Consider the following 15,225-nt stretch of genomic DNA (forward strand, 5'->3'; position numbering starts at 1 on the left):
TACAAGGGTTCAGGAAAGCAAACTGTCATCAGACCTAAAGCCCACAAAAGTAGGCCAGAACCTAAATGCTAATCCTAAATGGAGTTTTTGCCTGCTAAAATTGAAGGTATTAAGAGTTTTCAAATAATTAAAGTATTCAGGACATAATAAAAAAACACTTGTCATACCAAGAACCCAGAAAACCACAACCTGGATGAGTAAGGCCACAACGCTACCACTGTTAATCAAGATGAATTACGTATTGGAATTATCTGACGAAGATTTTATTTTATTTTTTATTTTTTTAAAGATTTTATTTATTTGAGAAAGAGAATGAGAGACAGCACTAGAGGGAAGAGGGTCAGAGGGAGAAGCAGACTCCCCGCTGAGCAGGGAGCCCGATGCGGGACTCGATCCTGGGACTCTAGGACCATGACCTGAGCTGAAGGCAGTGGCTTAACCAACTGAGCCACCCAGGCGCCCTGATGAAGATTTTAAAGCTGCTTCAAACAAATGCTTCAGCAAGCAATTAAAACTCTTTTGAATGAATTTAAAAAAAAGGGAAATCTCAGTGAAGAAACAGAAGTTATAAAAAAATAACCAAATGAACATTATATAATTGGAAGATATAATAACCAAAATTTAAAATTCACTGGATAGATTCAGTGGTAGAGTGGAGATGACAGAAGAAAATGTTTCAGTCTTAAGGATCTGTGGAACAATAAGAAGAGATTTAACATTTCTATCGTTGGAGCCCAAAGGACAAGAGAAAGAGTGTGGGACTGAGAAAACTATTTGAAGAAATAATAGCTGAAAACTTTCTACATTGGGCAAGGGACATAAACCTACAGATGTAAGAAGCTCACCAAGCCTGCAACTAGGATAAACAAAGAAATCTTCACCAAGCAGTATTATTAAATTTCTGAAAGTAAAAGACAAAGCAATTTTTTAAATATTGATAGAGAAATGACATATTACCTATAAAGCAGCACCAATTTGGATGACATCAGATCCCTCATCTGAAACTATGGAGTACAAAAGGAAGTGACAGCATTTTTCAAGTGCCAAAGGAAAAGAACTGTCAATCCTGAATCCTTTATCTGATTAAACTGTCCTTCGAGAATGAAGGGGAAATAAAGACATTCTCAAACAAAGTAAACTAAAAGAATCTCTTGTTAACAGAGCAAGTAAAATTGCTAAGGACAAAGAGACAAAGAGAGATATTATATAATAATAGAATCATTCCTGTAAGAAGTTATTTCAGTCTTAAATGGGTATACGCCAAACAATGGACTTTCAAAATATATAAAGTGGAAACAGCTGAAAGGATAAATCCACAAGTATAGTTTGGGGCTTCAACACCCTACTTCTCTGTGATTGATAGAACTGCTAGACAGAAATTAACAATGATACAGAATAGCTAAGCACCATCACAAGCTACCAAGTTCTAATTTACACTTGGTAGATCATTCTACCCAACAATAGCACAATATACTTTTTTTTTTAAGTGGAAATGAGTTAACATGCAATGAGACATTCACCAAGACAGACTATATACTGGATCATAAAACCTTCAGGAATTCAGAAGAATCAAAATTACACAGAGTATAATCTTTGAACATCACGGAGCCAAACTAGAAATCTATAATAGATGACAGGAAAAATCTACAAATAGTTGAAAATTAAAACACTTATAATAAGATGGGGTCAAATAGGAAATCTAAAAGGAAACTTAAAAATACATAGAACTGAATGAAAATAGACACAGAACATATTAAAATTTGTGAGATTCGGCTAAAGCACTGCTCTGAAGGAAATTTATAGCACTAGATGCTTAGAAAAGAAGAAAGGCCTCAAATCAGCACTCTTAAGTTCCTACCTCAAGATGCTGGACAAAAGAAGAGCAAAATAGACCCAAAGCAAGCAGAATAGAGGAAATCATTAAAAGTAGAAATGAAATTGAAAATGGGAAAACTATTGAGAAATTTTCTAATGAAACAGAGCTGGTTCTTAGAAAAAATTGAATGAAATTGATAATCTCTACAACAATAAAAACAAAGATGACATAAATCACCCATATCAGGAATAAAACAAGGAATATTACTACAATCATTTTATTCCTTCTTTCTTTTCAACTCCGTATGCCTTTTATCTCTCTTTCTTGCCTTACTGTAGTAACCAGAACTTCCAGTACAATGTTGTGAGTTGAGTGGTGAGAGCTAATGTATCTTCCCTTTTAGGAAAAAGATAATAACAAGTACCTTGACACTCAGAAATTCAACACCTTAGAAGAAATAGACCAACTCTTTAAAAACTACAGACTACCAAATTGGAATAGGTACCTTAAATAGCCCTGTAACTTTTAAAAATTGAATTTGTGATTTAAGAGCTATCAAAAAAAAAAAAAAAAAAAATCTCCAGGCGTACCTGGTTTCACTGGAGAATTTTACCAAACATTCAAAGAAGAATTAACATCAATTTGATACAATGATACAGTCTTTTAGGTAATAGAAACAGAAAGAATATTTCCCAACTCATTTTGAGGCCTGTATTACCCTGATACCCAAGCTAGACAAAGCACAAAAAAGAAAAGTACAGACCTAATATATCTCATGAACCTAGGTGCAAAAATCTCTAATAAAGTTTTGGTGACTCTAATCCAAACATGACCAAGTGGTATTTAGTGTGGAAATGCAAATCATGTTTCAATATTAGAAAATCAGTGTGATCCACAATCTCAATAAGAGGAAAAATCATATAATCATATCAATTGATGCAGAAAATCTTTTGACAAAGTTCATGACAAAAACTGTCAGTAAACTAGAAATAAAGGGGCACACCCTCAACTTTATAATAGGCATCTACAAAAAAAAGAAAAAAACTGAATCTAACTTCATATAGATAAAAGCTAAATGCTCTTCCTCTGCAGTTGGGAAAAAGGGAAGATACATTAGCTCTCACCACTCAACTCACAACATTGTACTGGAAGTTCTGGTTACTACAGTAAGGCAAGAAAGAGAAATAAAAGGCATACGGAGTTGAAAAGAAAGAAGGAATAAAATGATTGCTATTTCCAGTTGACATGATAATATGCTTAGAAAATCCCAAGAACTACAAAAACTCTCGTAGAACTAAAAAATGAGTTATAGTTAATAGGATACAAGATTCAATACATACCATGAACAGGTGTATAAAAATGTAATACCATTTGCGGTTGCTTCCAAAAAATGAAAAAAAATTAATAAGACATGCAGGATTTATGCAATTAAAATGACAATATGTTGATGAAATCAAAGAAGACCTAAATACTTGGAGAATCATACCATGTTCATGAATTGGAAGACTCAATGTAGTAAAAATGGCAAGTTGTCCTAAATTGATCTATGTTTAGTGCAATTCCTAGTAAAATCTCAGGAACATTTTTTATAGATATAGACAAACTTATTCTAAAATGTATATGGAATGAGAAAGGTCTTAAAATAGCCAAAACAGTTTTGAAGAATTAAGTGGGAAGAATGACTCTTCCTTATATTAAGGCTTACTTACAGCTGTAGAAATCAAAACAGTATAGTACTAGTGGAGGGATAGATACATAGATTAATGGAACAGTATGGAAAATACACAAATAGATCTATAATTATATGCCCCACTGATTCTTGAAAAAGAAGCAAAAGCAATTCATGGAGGATGGATTGCCTTCAGTATGAGTGCTCGAGAAATTGGACTTCCATTCATAGGCAAAAATATGAACCTTGACCTAAACCTCACACCTTATAAAAGAATTAAAAGAGATCATTCACTCTAGGGGAAAACATAAAATTGTAAAACTTTTAGAAGGAGAAAATTTCAGCCCTTAGACTAGACAGAGAGTTCTTAGACTTGGTGTCAAATAAAAGGAAAATGTTATAAACTGGACTTCATCAGAATTAAAAACTTTTGGGGCACCTGGGTGGCTCAGTCGTTAAGCACCTGCCTTCGGCTAAGGTCATGATCCCGAGGTCCTGGGATCGAGCCCCGCATTGGGCTCCCTGCTCAGCGGGAAGCCTGCTTCTCCCTCTCCCACTCCCCCTGCTTGTGTTCCCACTCTTGTTGTGTCTCTGTCAAATAAATAAATAAAATATTTTTTAAAAAAAAATTAAAAACATTTGTTCTGCAAAAGATCTTGTTAAGAGGAAGGAAATACAGATTACACATTGGGAGAAAATATTTGTAAACCCCATATTCAACAAAGGGCTTGTAGGTAGAACACATAAAGAATCACCAAAACTCAACATTAAAAACACTGAGAATCCAATTAGAAAATGGGCAAAAGACAGGCTAAACATTTCATCAAAGAGGATATACACATAGCAGATAACATCATTAGCTATGTGGGAATTGCAAATTAAAACCACATTAATGTATCATTACACACCTATCAGAGTGACTAAAATTAAAATGATAAAAACCAAGTGCTGGTGATGATGTGGAGAAACTGGATCATCCATTGTTGGTAAGAATGTAAAGTGATACAGCCATTCTGCAAAATAGTTTGACGGTCCCCTTTAAAACTAAAAATGTACTTACCATAGGTAATTCTACTCTTGGCACCTATGTCCCAGAGTAAAGAAAATGATTTCAGTCAGACACTTGTACATGAATTTTCTTAGCAACTTTAACTCTTAATACCCAAAAATACCCAGTGTCCTTCAGTGAGTGAATGAATGAACAAATTATGGTGCATCCATACCATGGAATATTACTTAGCAGTAAAATAGAAAAACCATTGATTTATGCATCCAATACCTTGAATGGACTGCCAGGAATAATACGAAGTAAACACAGTCCATCTCAAATGGATACGTACTGTATGATTTCAATATGTAAATTTTGTGAAGTATAAAGATGGAGAACATATTAGTAGTTGATAGGTGTTAGGTATGGGAGTAGTGAATATGGCTGTGAAGTGTATAGTAATAATACAACTGAGTATCTTGGTGGTGGTTACATAAAGTTATATGTGGTTACATGAAGTTATATGTGTGACAAAATTGCATTAATACAGATACACAATATGTGCATGTATAATTGCTGGAATCAGTTTCCTGGCTTTGATAGTGTACTATAGTTATGCAAGATGATAAAATTGGGAGAGGCTGGATGAAGGGTCCATGAAAACTCCCTGTACATTTTACCTTTCTGTGCATCTGTAATATTTCAAACTGAAATGTTAAAAAAAAAAATTGCTTCAAAGTAACTCAGATTTTTGTACTTAAAGTTGTCAAATACCATGAAAGGAAGATATAGTCTATAGTGATACTCAGATCTCCTCCACCCACTCTTCTGTAACTGTAGATATTTCCATTCATCTTTTCATAGTTCACCTCACATCTTTGCTCAGCCTTGCCTATTTCTTGTTTTCCTTCACCTTCCCACTCTCTGACTCATATCTCAAAAGCTCACGGAACTAATAAGCTAATGCCAAGATCCCTTTGAAGAGGGGAAGAAACTGAGTGGGCAGTAGCCTTTGGTCAGGCTCCAAGAAGAGACAGGCAGAGCACATTCATATAATAATACTTTTTATTCTGACATACCCACAAAGTAGGCAGTATTTTTATGCCCAAACTTACAGCAGTTTAAGTAATTTTGCTGAAGGTCAGCAATGGTTAAGTGACATTGACAAATGTGTGAACTGACAGAATTTGAAGTCTTTCATAGTCCATGTTCTTAACCATCATGGTATACTGCCTGTCCACCATTATAATACACTGATGTGCACTACTGCAGACTGTATATATAAAAATGGTATGGCATGTCACACTTAACTGACTGGAGGAGGTATGAGCAAGGCTTTCTCCATGGGTGAAATGTTTGATTTGCATTTTGAAAGATGAGTAGAGTTAGCCATTTAAGAAGATGAGCTGATTATTCCGAAGGACAAGTTTTTAAGGATACTGAATGTGAGGAGAGACTCAGAATATTAAACTTAATATGCTGATTAATATTAAGGTAAAATCAGAATAACTATAGTAAAATCCAGTTTTGTAATGATAAAATGTGTATGTATTTATACATATGAGGAGAAGGAAATTTGGAAGTGAATAACCTTAGACATTAGGTGCTTCGGGTTATCGAATTGTGAATGATTTATAAGTTTTCTACAGTGAACATATGTTTTTATGAGAGAAAAAAATACTTATATGGATACAAACTAATTTCCAGTGGAAATGTTAATTGCAAAGTTTACTCAGAAGGGTCCATTTGAATTGTGAACTAGGAAGTCAATGGTAACCTTGAAAATTTTCAGAGTATTAGTGGGATCAGAAACCAGATTGTAGTAGGTTAGAAAGTAAATAGGAAAAAAAATGTAAATAGGAAGCAGGAAAATGGAGGTCATGAATATAAAAAAGTATGCTTTCAACAAGCTGATAAAAAGATATTAGATAAGGAAGTTAGACACTGATGATTTTTTTAAGGAAAAAATCTTACAGCGTAGTTGTGTGCTGAAGGAAGAGAAAATGGATAGTTTGACAATCTGATATTTTTTGGAAGGATATTAATAATTTCTAATGACATAATTCCATGTTTATGCTAAACTGTTTAAAAAATGATACCAGTTTGTGATTGAATGTGATCATTTGCAATATAGTAACAGGACATGCCCAAGTGTAGAATTTGAGTTCAAATATTTAATATTGTGTTGATTTAGTATGTAAACAAATGTGTAGAAATGATCGGCCCTTTACAGAAAAAAACTTTGATTTGGGTTTAGCTAACCTCCAAAGCAGTTTTAAGAACTTGATTACTTAAATGACTAATAAAAACATAGCTGGTCTCTCTTTTGAATAATTATGTATGGGGTTTAATTCCTTCTGTTCTCAATGAATGTATTGGTTATATTGATATAGGAAAATGCCAGGGTTTATGAGCTAGAAATGATCAGTGTTTGCCAAACGAAATAAAGTGGCACCTGGATATTCCTAGGTAAGATGCTAATATAGCCTTAGTCATTCTTTAAACTTAGTACATTAAATGATGAACAGGGAATCCTGCAAAACCTGGCAGCTATGTATGGAGGCAGGTCCAGCTCTTCAAGAGGAGGGAAGCCAAGAAACAAAGAGGAAGAGGTATGCTTCCCGCATGTTCGCTACCTCCGTCACATAGCCATTTTTGAGTTTATTGCCTTCCTTTCTTGCATGGTTTAAATTCTTAACAATTATTTAAGGATTTTGTAGGTCTAGAGGGACCTGTTAATATAATTTGACTGACATGCTGTGTCATAATTTTGCCCCATAACTGATATTCAGTATTCTGAGTTCAATTTCTTTTCTTTTGATAAAATTAAAAATTTATAATGTGTTTCTTTTCAGAAATAAGTTGATCTAAATTAAACACTTGAAAGCTAATATTACATTTCCATTAACCAGATTTTGAAACTTTTATTTCTTGTATTCAGATTAACACTTTTCTTTAAATTAAAAAAAATTTTAGCAGTAAAAATGTTGATAGTTCTTTCTTTAAATTAAACTGCTGTATGTTTTTTTTCTCTCCTTGTAGGTTTATCTGGCAAGACTGAGGCAAATAAGACTGCAGAATTTCAATGAGCGCCAACAGATTAGAGCCAAACTTCGTGGTGAAAAGGCAGGTTGAAAAATAATTTTTTAAAAAAGTAATTGAATGACATTATAATAGATTAAGATTAAAAATGCTGTGTCACTGGGGCCCCTGGGTGGCTCAGTCAGTTAAGCATCTGCCTTTGGCTCAGGTCATGATCCTGCGGTCCTGGGATCGAGCCCCAAGTCACGTTCCCTGCTCCCTCTCCCTTTGCTCCTCCCCCCTCCACTTGTGTGCGCTCTCTCTCTCTCTCCCTCTCAAATACATAAAATATTTTGTAAATTAAAAAATTAAAAATGCTATGCCACTGACATAAAATCTGATGGAGTTAAAGTCAAAGATCAGAAAACTATGCATAGAAATAAAATACATTTTAGATGTGGGATTTAAAATTGATAAGACCATTTTTCCAGAGGAATTCTGAGAGGAAAATATAAGTAGTACCCATGGCCATTTTATATCATTCTATTTTTGTTTTTTTCCATTCATTGTCCGTAAGAGTTAGTAGTTGTGGATAGTTCACTTGTAGCACTTGAGAGAAAATTAGCCATGTTGAGCATTTTATATTTTTAGGTTAGTTTATTCATATTATCTTCCACAGAGCTCTGCACTGAATTCAAGGGTCTGTCCTAAGTGGTTTGCTTATCTATTTACCTTGTAGAAAGAAGCTGATTATTCCGAAGGACAAGAAGGAAGCGAGGAGGCTGGCATGCGGCGTAAAAAAGTTGAAGCATTTAAGGTATAGACTAGAAATATACAGTTTTTTTTGAGAAGATTGGAACCTAAGGTAGAAAAACTTAACACAAAGTTTTGCATAGTTATTCTTTTGCCTTAATTTTTCATTCCCCTTTATCCCTCAATGTTTGGTTTCTGAAAAATAGTGTCTTCCTCTCTTCGTATCCTGTGTTTATGGAGAGTAATTCGATGAAATCATGACAGAAGTACATGAAACTATTGCACAAGTAATCTTAAAAAGAAAAAATGGAAAAAATGGTAACCTTAAAAATGAAAAATGTAATTGTCCATTTCTGTGAAGACAAATGAAGTCTGTATATAATAACCATAGTTTAAAATTTTTACATTTGTATTTCCATTAGAATGTGCCTGTATTTTTATTCAGCAAATACTTACTGAGCAGCGGCTGTGTGTTGAGCCTGGTTTTGGTGCTAGGGATATAGAGTGAGCTTCCATTTTTACTTGAGAAATCTCCCCGACCCCCACAACTCCTCCTTTTTGGCTAATAAGTAAATCGTTTTAGATACCTAAAACAAAGCAAAACAAAAAAACAACCTATACCCTTCTTTCTGGTAACTAATTTCGTTGATTGTTTTTGTTTTCAGGCCCAAGCAAGTGCACGTGCTGCTGTACTAAAAGAACAATTAGAACGAAAGAGAAAGGAAGCATATGAGAGAGAAAAGAAAGTATGGGAAGAGCATGTAAGATTTAGCTCATATTCTTGATCCTGGTCATGTTATTAATGTTCCTATCTCTCTTACTGGCTAGTATGTCACCATTCTAATTTTGTAATTCTTTTCTTTCCCATTTTTTATTCTCATTCATTCTCCCTCTCCCGTCCCCTGCCCTGGCTCTCCCTCTCTATCACCCTCTCTGTCTTTCGTATTTAAGGATGATCAATATGGAAGTTATTTTGGGGTTTGATTTGGGGTGAGAACCTAATTTACTTATTCTAAAATGAATAAGTTTTAAAATAATAAGTTTTTATTATTGCCAAGTAACTAATCAGAGTCCCAGCAAGGGCGCCTGGGTGGCTCAGTTGGTTAAGCGACTGCCTTCGGCTCAGGTCATGATCCTGGAGTCCCGGGATCGAGTCCCGCATCGGGCTCCCTGCTCGGCGGGGAGTCTGCTTCTCCCTCTGATCTTCCCCCTCTCGTGCTCTCTGTCTCCCATTCTCTCTCTCAGATAAATAAATAAAAAAAAATAAAAAATTAAAAAAAAAAAAAAATTTAAAAAGTCCCAGCATCACTTAATGTCTATGCTTTCTTCTGCCACTGATTTATAAAGCTACCTTTATATATTAATATAAATACTTATATAATTAATATGAATCAATATTAATATAAATATTAATATAAATACCTATATATTAAATTTTTATACAAACTAGAGAATGACTCTATAATATACGTGCATCAAGCTCTCTTCTGTTCCATTACTCCATCTGTTCTGCCACTACCTCATTGTATTAGTAATTGTGGATTTAGAATATATTTAAATTTTTGATAGAGTTTTTCCCTCATTTCCTTTTTTTTTTTTTTTTTAAAGATTTTATTTATTTATTTGAGACAGAGAGAATGAGAGAGAGAGAGAGCACATGAGAGGGGGGAGGGTCAGAGGGAGAAGCAGGCTTCCCACTAAGCAGGGAGCCCGATGCGGGACTCGATCCCGGGACTCCAGGATCCTGACCTGAGCCGAAGGCAGTCGCTTAACCAACTGAGCCACCCAGGCGCCCCCCCTCATTTCCTTTTTACTCTTCTTTTACATTGTTTTCCTTAGTTGCTTGCTCTCTTTTTTCTTTACCAGATACATTCCTGGGTAACTTTTGTCTCTCTCTCTCTCTCTTTTATTTTCTTTTTAAATTCTATTGGGGAGCGCCTGGGTGGTTCAGTCAGTTAGGCATCTGACTCTGGATTTCAGCTGAGATCGTGGACTCAGGGTTGTGAGATCAAGCTTTGCATTAGGCTCCTCACTCAGTGGGGAGTCTGCTTCTCTCTCTCTCTCTCTCTCTCTCTCTCTCTCTCTCTCCTTCCCCCCCCCGCCCTTGCACTCTCTCTCCCTTTCTGTCTCTCAAATCAAGAAATAAATCTTTAAAAAAATTCTGTTGGAATTTTTATCAATATTACCTTAAACCTACAAATTAATTTATTCAGGAGCATGTTAAGTATCTACATTTATTCATTATTTCTTTTATATCTCTTACACAATTTTGATCATTTTAAGGTCATACTTGTTATATTTCTTGTAAAGGTTATTTGTTAATAGTACCTAATTCTGTTTCTGTTTTAAAAGGGTTTTTTTCTTTTCCTAACAGAATATTGCTGATATTTGGAGAAATCGGTGGTTTTTGCTTATACAGTGCTTATTCTACCAATTCTTAGTTAATTTTTTGGATTTTTAGTGTACAGCTGTATCAGTGGCAAGTAGTCATGATATATATCATAACAGTAATTCCTACAGTTTATTGTTTATTGTATGCTAGACACGTTATAACCACTGCACGTATTTTGCTTTGCTTAATCTTTACAACTTTATAAAGCAGATAGAAAGGATAAAACAATTAGGTGACGTTATAATTCCAGTAAGTATGGAACAGGGATTTGAACCTGAGGCTGCCCAGTATTGAAGTCTTTATTCTTATGCGCTCACCTTAATTTCCCTTGCTTTCTTCAAGCTGTACCTTATATTATTGTTTTACTTTTATTACATTGGCAGAACTTCTAGGATAACATTAAACAATAATAGGGATATTTTGTTCCTGTTTTTAATGGAAATACTTTAGTCATTTTTCTGTTATGTATGGTAAAATAATAAGGAATATAATTATATCTCTAGGATTTATAGTTTTTACCAAAGGTATGTTTTGGAGTTTGATCAAATGTCTTGTGTGTTTCTTCTTAATTCACCAATTGAAGTAACATATAGGGAAATTCTCTTCTTACGAGATTCCTAATGAAAAAGAACCACTTAGCTATAAGGGAATGAGTGAAAGAGACAACTCCAAAAGTTAGAATAGGCCTAAGGATTGTTTGATAATTCCTTTTTGTTTTCTGTTGAAAGTATTTTAGGTAATAACTGTTCTGCTTTGTTCATCCTCAGTTACATTTTCCTCATAAGTTTTAAAAGTCTAGCAGTGGAGAAATCTCATCTTATTCCCCCTTTTTCTTTCCTGACATAACATGGACAAGGTTTGAGTGTGAAACAGTAACTGTGGTAGTGTATTTCATCTTCCCCAAGAGTGTCTAGAAATTATCTCCTGGCCCATTGACCAAAATTTATCTGGCTTTAGATTGCTGTATTTTTTAAATGTTTTAAACCCAGTGTTCCTTAATTCCCTCTTTTTTCCCCCCTTATTTCAGATGTAGTAGCATGAATAGGGCAAGAGTATGAGACAATTACAATGCTAACTTCTCAGCTCTTCCTCAAGAGAAAGTTTTAGCAACCAAATTTGTCAGAAGTAGAAATAATTCATCTTCATAGTCAGAACCAATGATTTCTCCTGTTACCCAAGTTCCTTTAGGCTTACCTTAAAAAAGGGGGCATGTGCCCCTTTGAATCAGATATTTTGTATCCTTTGGCTAAATACCTAGTAGTGCAATTGCTGGATCATAGGATAGCTCTATTTTTAATGTCTTGAGGAACCTCCATACTGTTTTCCAGAGTGGCTGCATGAGCTTGTATTCCCACCAACAGTGTAGGAGGGTTCCCCTTTTTCCTCATCCTTGCCAACATCTGTTGTTTCCTGAGTGGTTAATTTTAGCCATTCTCACTGGTGTGAGGTGGTATCTTACTGTGGTTTTGATTTGTATTTCCCTGATGCCAAGTGATGTTGAACATTTTTTCATGTGTCTGTTAGCCATTTGTATGTCTCCTTTGGAGAAGTGTCTGTTTATGTCTTCTGCCCATTTCTTGACTGGATTATTTGGGTTTTTTTGGATGCTGAGTTTGATAAGTTCTTTATAGATCTTGGATACCAGCCCTTTAAGGACCACATATCTTTCATTGGATTATCAAAAGTATCTTTGACTAACAAATGGTAAAAATCACTGCCTTAATTATTCTGATTCTTTGGCATGTAGGACCCATATTATAAAATTTTCTCTTTGACATACTTCAGTGTGAAAATTATAGTACAACGTAGGATTTTAATATGAAGAAAAATTTTCATGTGTGGTGTTAGAGTTTTTTCCCCCAAATAATATGGTATTGCCTTTCTCAGTTGGTATATATATTCATATTCTGAGTGAAACGTAAGGAAGATAGCTTTTTAAGAGTAGCAATGCATTTAATAATTAAAATTAAATGAAAAACAGAATTAGGGAAATTATGTATTGATTTGCCGAGAGGCTATTTTTGAGTATGAGGAATTCCTTTTTCATTGTGTTTATCTCTTTTCTTGTCTATTTCATTTTTGTTTCTTTGTCCTGTTCTTTGGCTCTGCCATAAAGTTCTATAGGGCTTCCTTCAGGGTGGAGAACTACTTCCCCCTTCTGGCCATCCTGGAGTGTTTTTATCTTTAGTGTTTTTATCTTCTGTGAAACTTTGTTTTCTTAGTTTCATTTTTATGTCTTTTGTCATATTGGATGAACTTTCTGAATTAACTCAGTCTAGTGTTTTCTCTTCTGGCAATTTAAAAATAAGTTATTTTCTATCTCAAGATCTGGTTAACACTGAATAACCTTGACATTCAGGTTATGAATAATATATTCGTGATGTTTATGTAGAAGGCCCAGCTCCTATTGTACTAATCAGTTCGTGGTGTGTGTTACCTGGGCTTATGATGTTCCAACACCTCAGTAGTTACTCTGACTTACCTTTATATTTTTGTTAACTGACACAGTTTTGTTATTAAGTAATTGGAAGACTTAGTAGGGCAGTCTGTTTGTTCTTTGGTTTAGATTTCATTATGTATGACTTTCTCTGTGTGTTTATTATTTCAGATTCTTATGATCTGTTTAGTTGACCCATGGGAGAGACTAGTATATGTTTGATTATGGAATATAAGCATTTACTGAAGTCTCCTGAAGGTCGTTATTATCAAGGTGCCATTAACTTTGTCTTACACATTGAATCAGATTATCTTAGATAATAGACTATATACCAGTCATTAGCCATATATATGGCAGCCAGATTTTGATACAGTACAAAGCAAATTCTTAATAGTAATAAGTGACATTTTCTTCATTAAAAATGTCTTCTCTTGATTAAAAGAAGTGTTTCTATAGATTCAAAGATGAATAGTATGAAGAGAATTTAGTAGAGATTTTCCATGTTTTAGCATAGTCCCTACTGTACTGAATTTGATTATCTTTGGTCTAACTCATAGCACTTTATCAGTAAACAGATTTTTGTCTCTATTACTTTAGGTTTCTCTTAAGGTTGAGATTAATATAGAAATATCTCTATTTCATATACTTTACAATTTAATAATATAAGGTCAAGATAAAGGATTTTCAATTCCCTTATGTGACTTTTGCCATCCTTTAAATAAAGATAAATCTGCTAAGTATTCCCTAGAGGTTGTTAAATTTTTCTTAGGCCATATATCTGCACTTTCAGAGAGTTATGCCAGCGGTTTGTTTAAATTGTGTATGAATTATGTGTTCTTGTGTATAAGCATTAAAAAGAAGTATAAAAGAAATGTAATAAATTGAAGCATTCAGGTATAGGTGACTTTTTTCTTTGGTTAAGAATTTCCTTATGAAAAAAAAAAAAAAAGGGTTTCCTTACGGTTCCTGTTAGAAGCAACTGCCCAGTAATTTTGGAAATGACTTTGAGATCATCTTCATAAGCATAAATAAAAATTATTTATGTGACAGGCCGAGAAAGGCAGTGGTGTTATTCTTTAGCAAAATTGGTTAAATTCACATTATCTCTCCTGTTTATTTATACAATTAAATTACTCTTTTGATCATTCTTTAAAAATCTTAGTTTTTTAAAAATTTATAATGCCAAGTATTTGTCTGCTTCCTATTGACTTTACAGTGATAATTAAAAACCTTATGCAATGCAAAAACTTTAAATTCTGATTATGCACAGATGGGAGGTTTTTGTTTTTATTCTGCATTCTAGAGATTAGAAACTGGCTTTGAGCAAAGCCAGTTTCTTCATTTTGTTAGGGTCTGATATCAGACTTTTAGTATTTAAGCCAAATAACCTTATTCAATAGAAACTAAATAAATGTTTGCTGAAATGTAATTACGACCGTTTATTAGGAACACAGCTGTCACTTTACATAAGTTATCACATTGAATCCCTACAGTAAGGAGACAATGAGTACAGTATTTCCAATTTAAAGAGAAAAAGTTTGAAGTTCAGAGAGGATAAGAAACAATGAAAAATCACAGGACTAGTAAATGAGAGTTTGGTGATTTAAGTGTAGAACTGTCCTATTTGAACTGTATTTTATGACCTCCTTAAACAATGAATGGCTGTTCAAACTGGCTGCCTTACAAAGGCCACTCTCATCGTCTCCCCTCCTGGCTTTACAGTTCTTTCTCTCATTTTATTTTGTTTGTTTTTCCCCAGACCATTTAGCACACATCTATCTACTTTTACTTCTCTGTAACATACTGATTAATTTATGTTTCCCTTTCTCTTATAGTTTGTAATCCTTTGAGAGAAAACATTGTATGATCCATTTTGTTTTGTTTTTGTCTTTTGTTTGTTTGAAAATTATTGCAGTTAGTTCTGGTCTACAATATATTGGGTTTTTTTCGCCCAACTTCACTGAGATAAAATTGTCAAATAACATTATGTAAGTATAACATATACAATATGATGATTGATATATGTATGTATTGTGAAATGATTACCACAATAAGTCTAGTTAATACATCTACGACCTCACATAATTACCATGTATCATTCGATTTGGATATCTGTTATTTAGCACTGTGCTCAGCACTTAAAACATCT

The 15,225-nt window shown here is 34.0% G+C and overlaps 1 protein-coding gene across 1 annotated transcript in view; it reads left to right on the forward strand.

Moving 5' to 3' along the window:
* NEK1 (NIMA related kinase 1) overlaps window positions 1-15,225 on the forward strand; it is a 191,840-nt gene that overhangs the window by 102,057 nt on the left and 74,558 nt on the right. Inside the window, 4 exon segments of the mRNA XM_021698746.1 lie at window positions 7,002-7,085; window positions 7,516-7,599; window positions 8,234-8,311; window positions 8,913-9,008. Of these exon segments, the coding sequence (XP_021554421.1) occupies window positions 7,002-7,085; window positions 7,516-7,599; window positions 8,234-8,311; window positions 8,913-9,008 (342 nt within the window).

The sequence above is a fragment of the Neomonachus schauinslandi genome, chromosome 2 (genome assembly GCF_002201575.2).
Source record: "Neomonachus schauinslandi chromosome 2, ASM220157v2, whole genome shotgun sequence".
Taxonomy (NCBI): domain Eukaryota; kingdom Metazoa; phylum Chordata; class Mammalia; order Carnivora; family Phocidae; genus Neomonachus; species Neomonachus schauinslandi.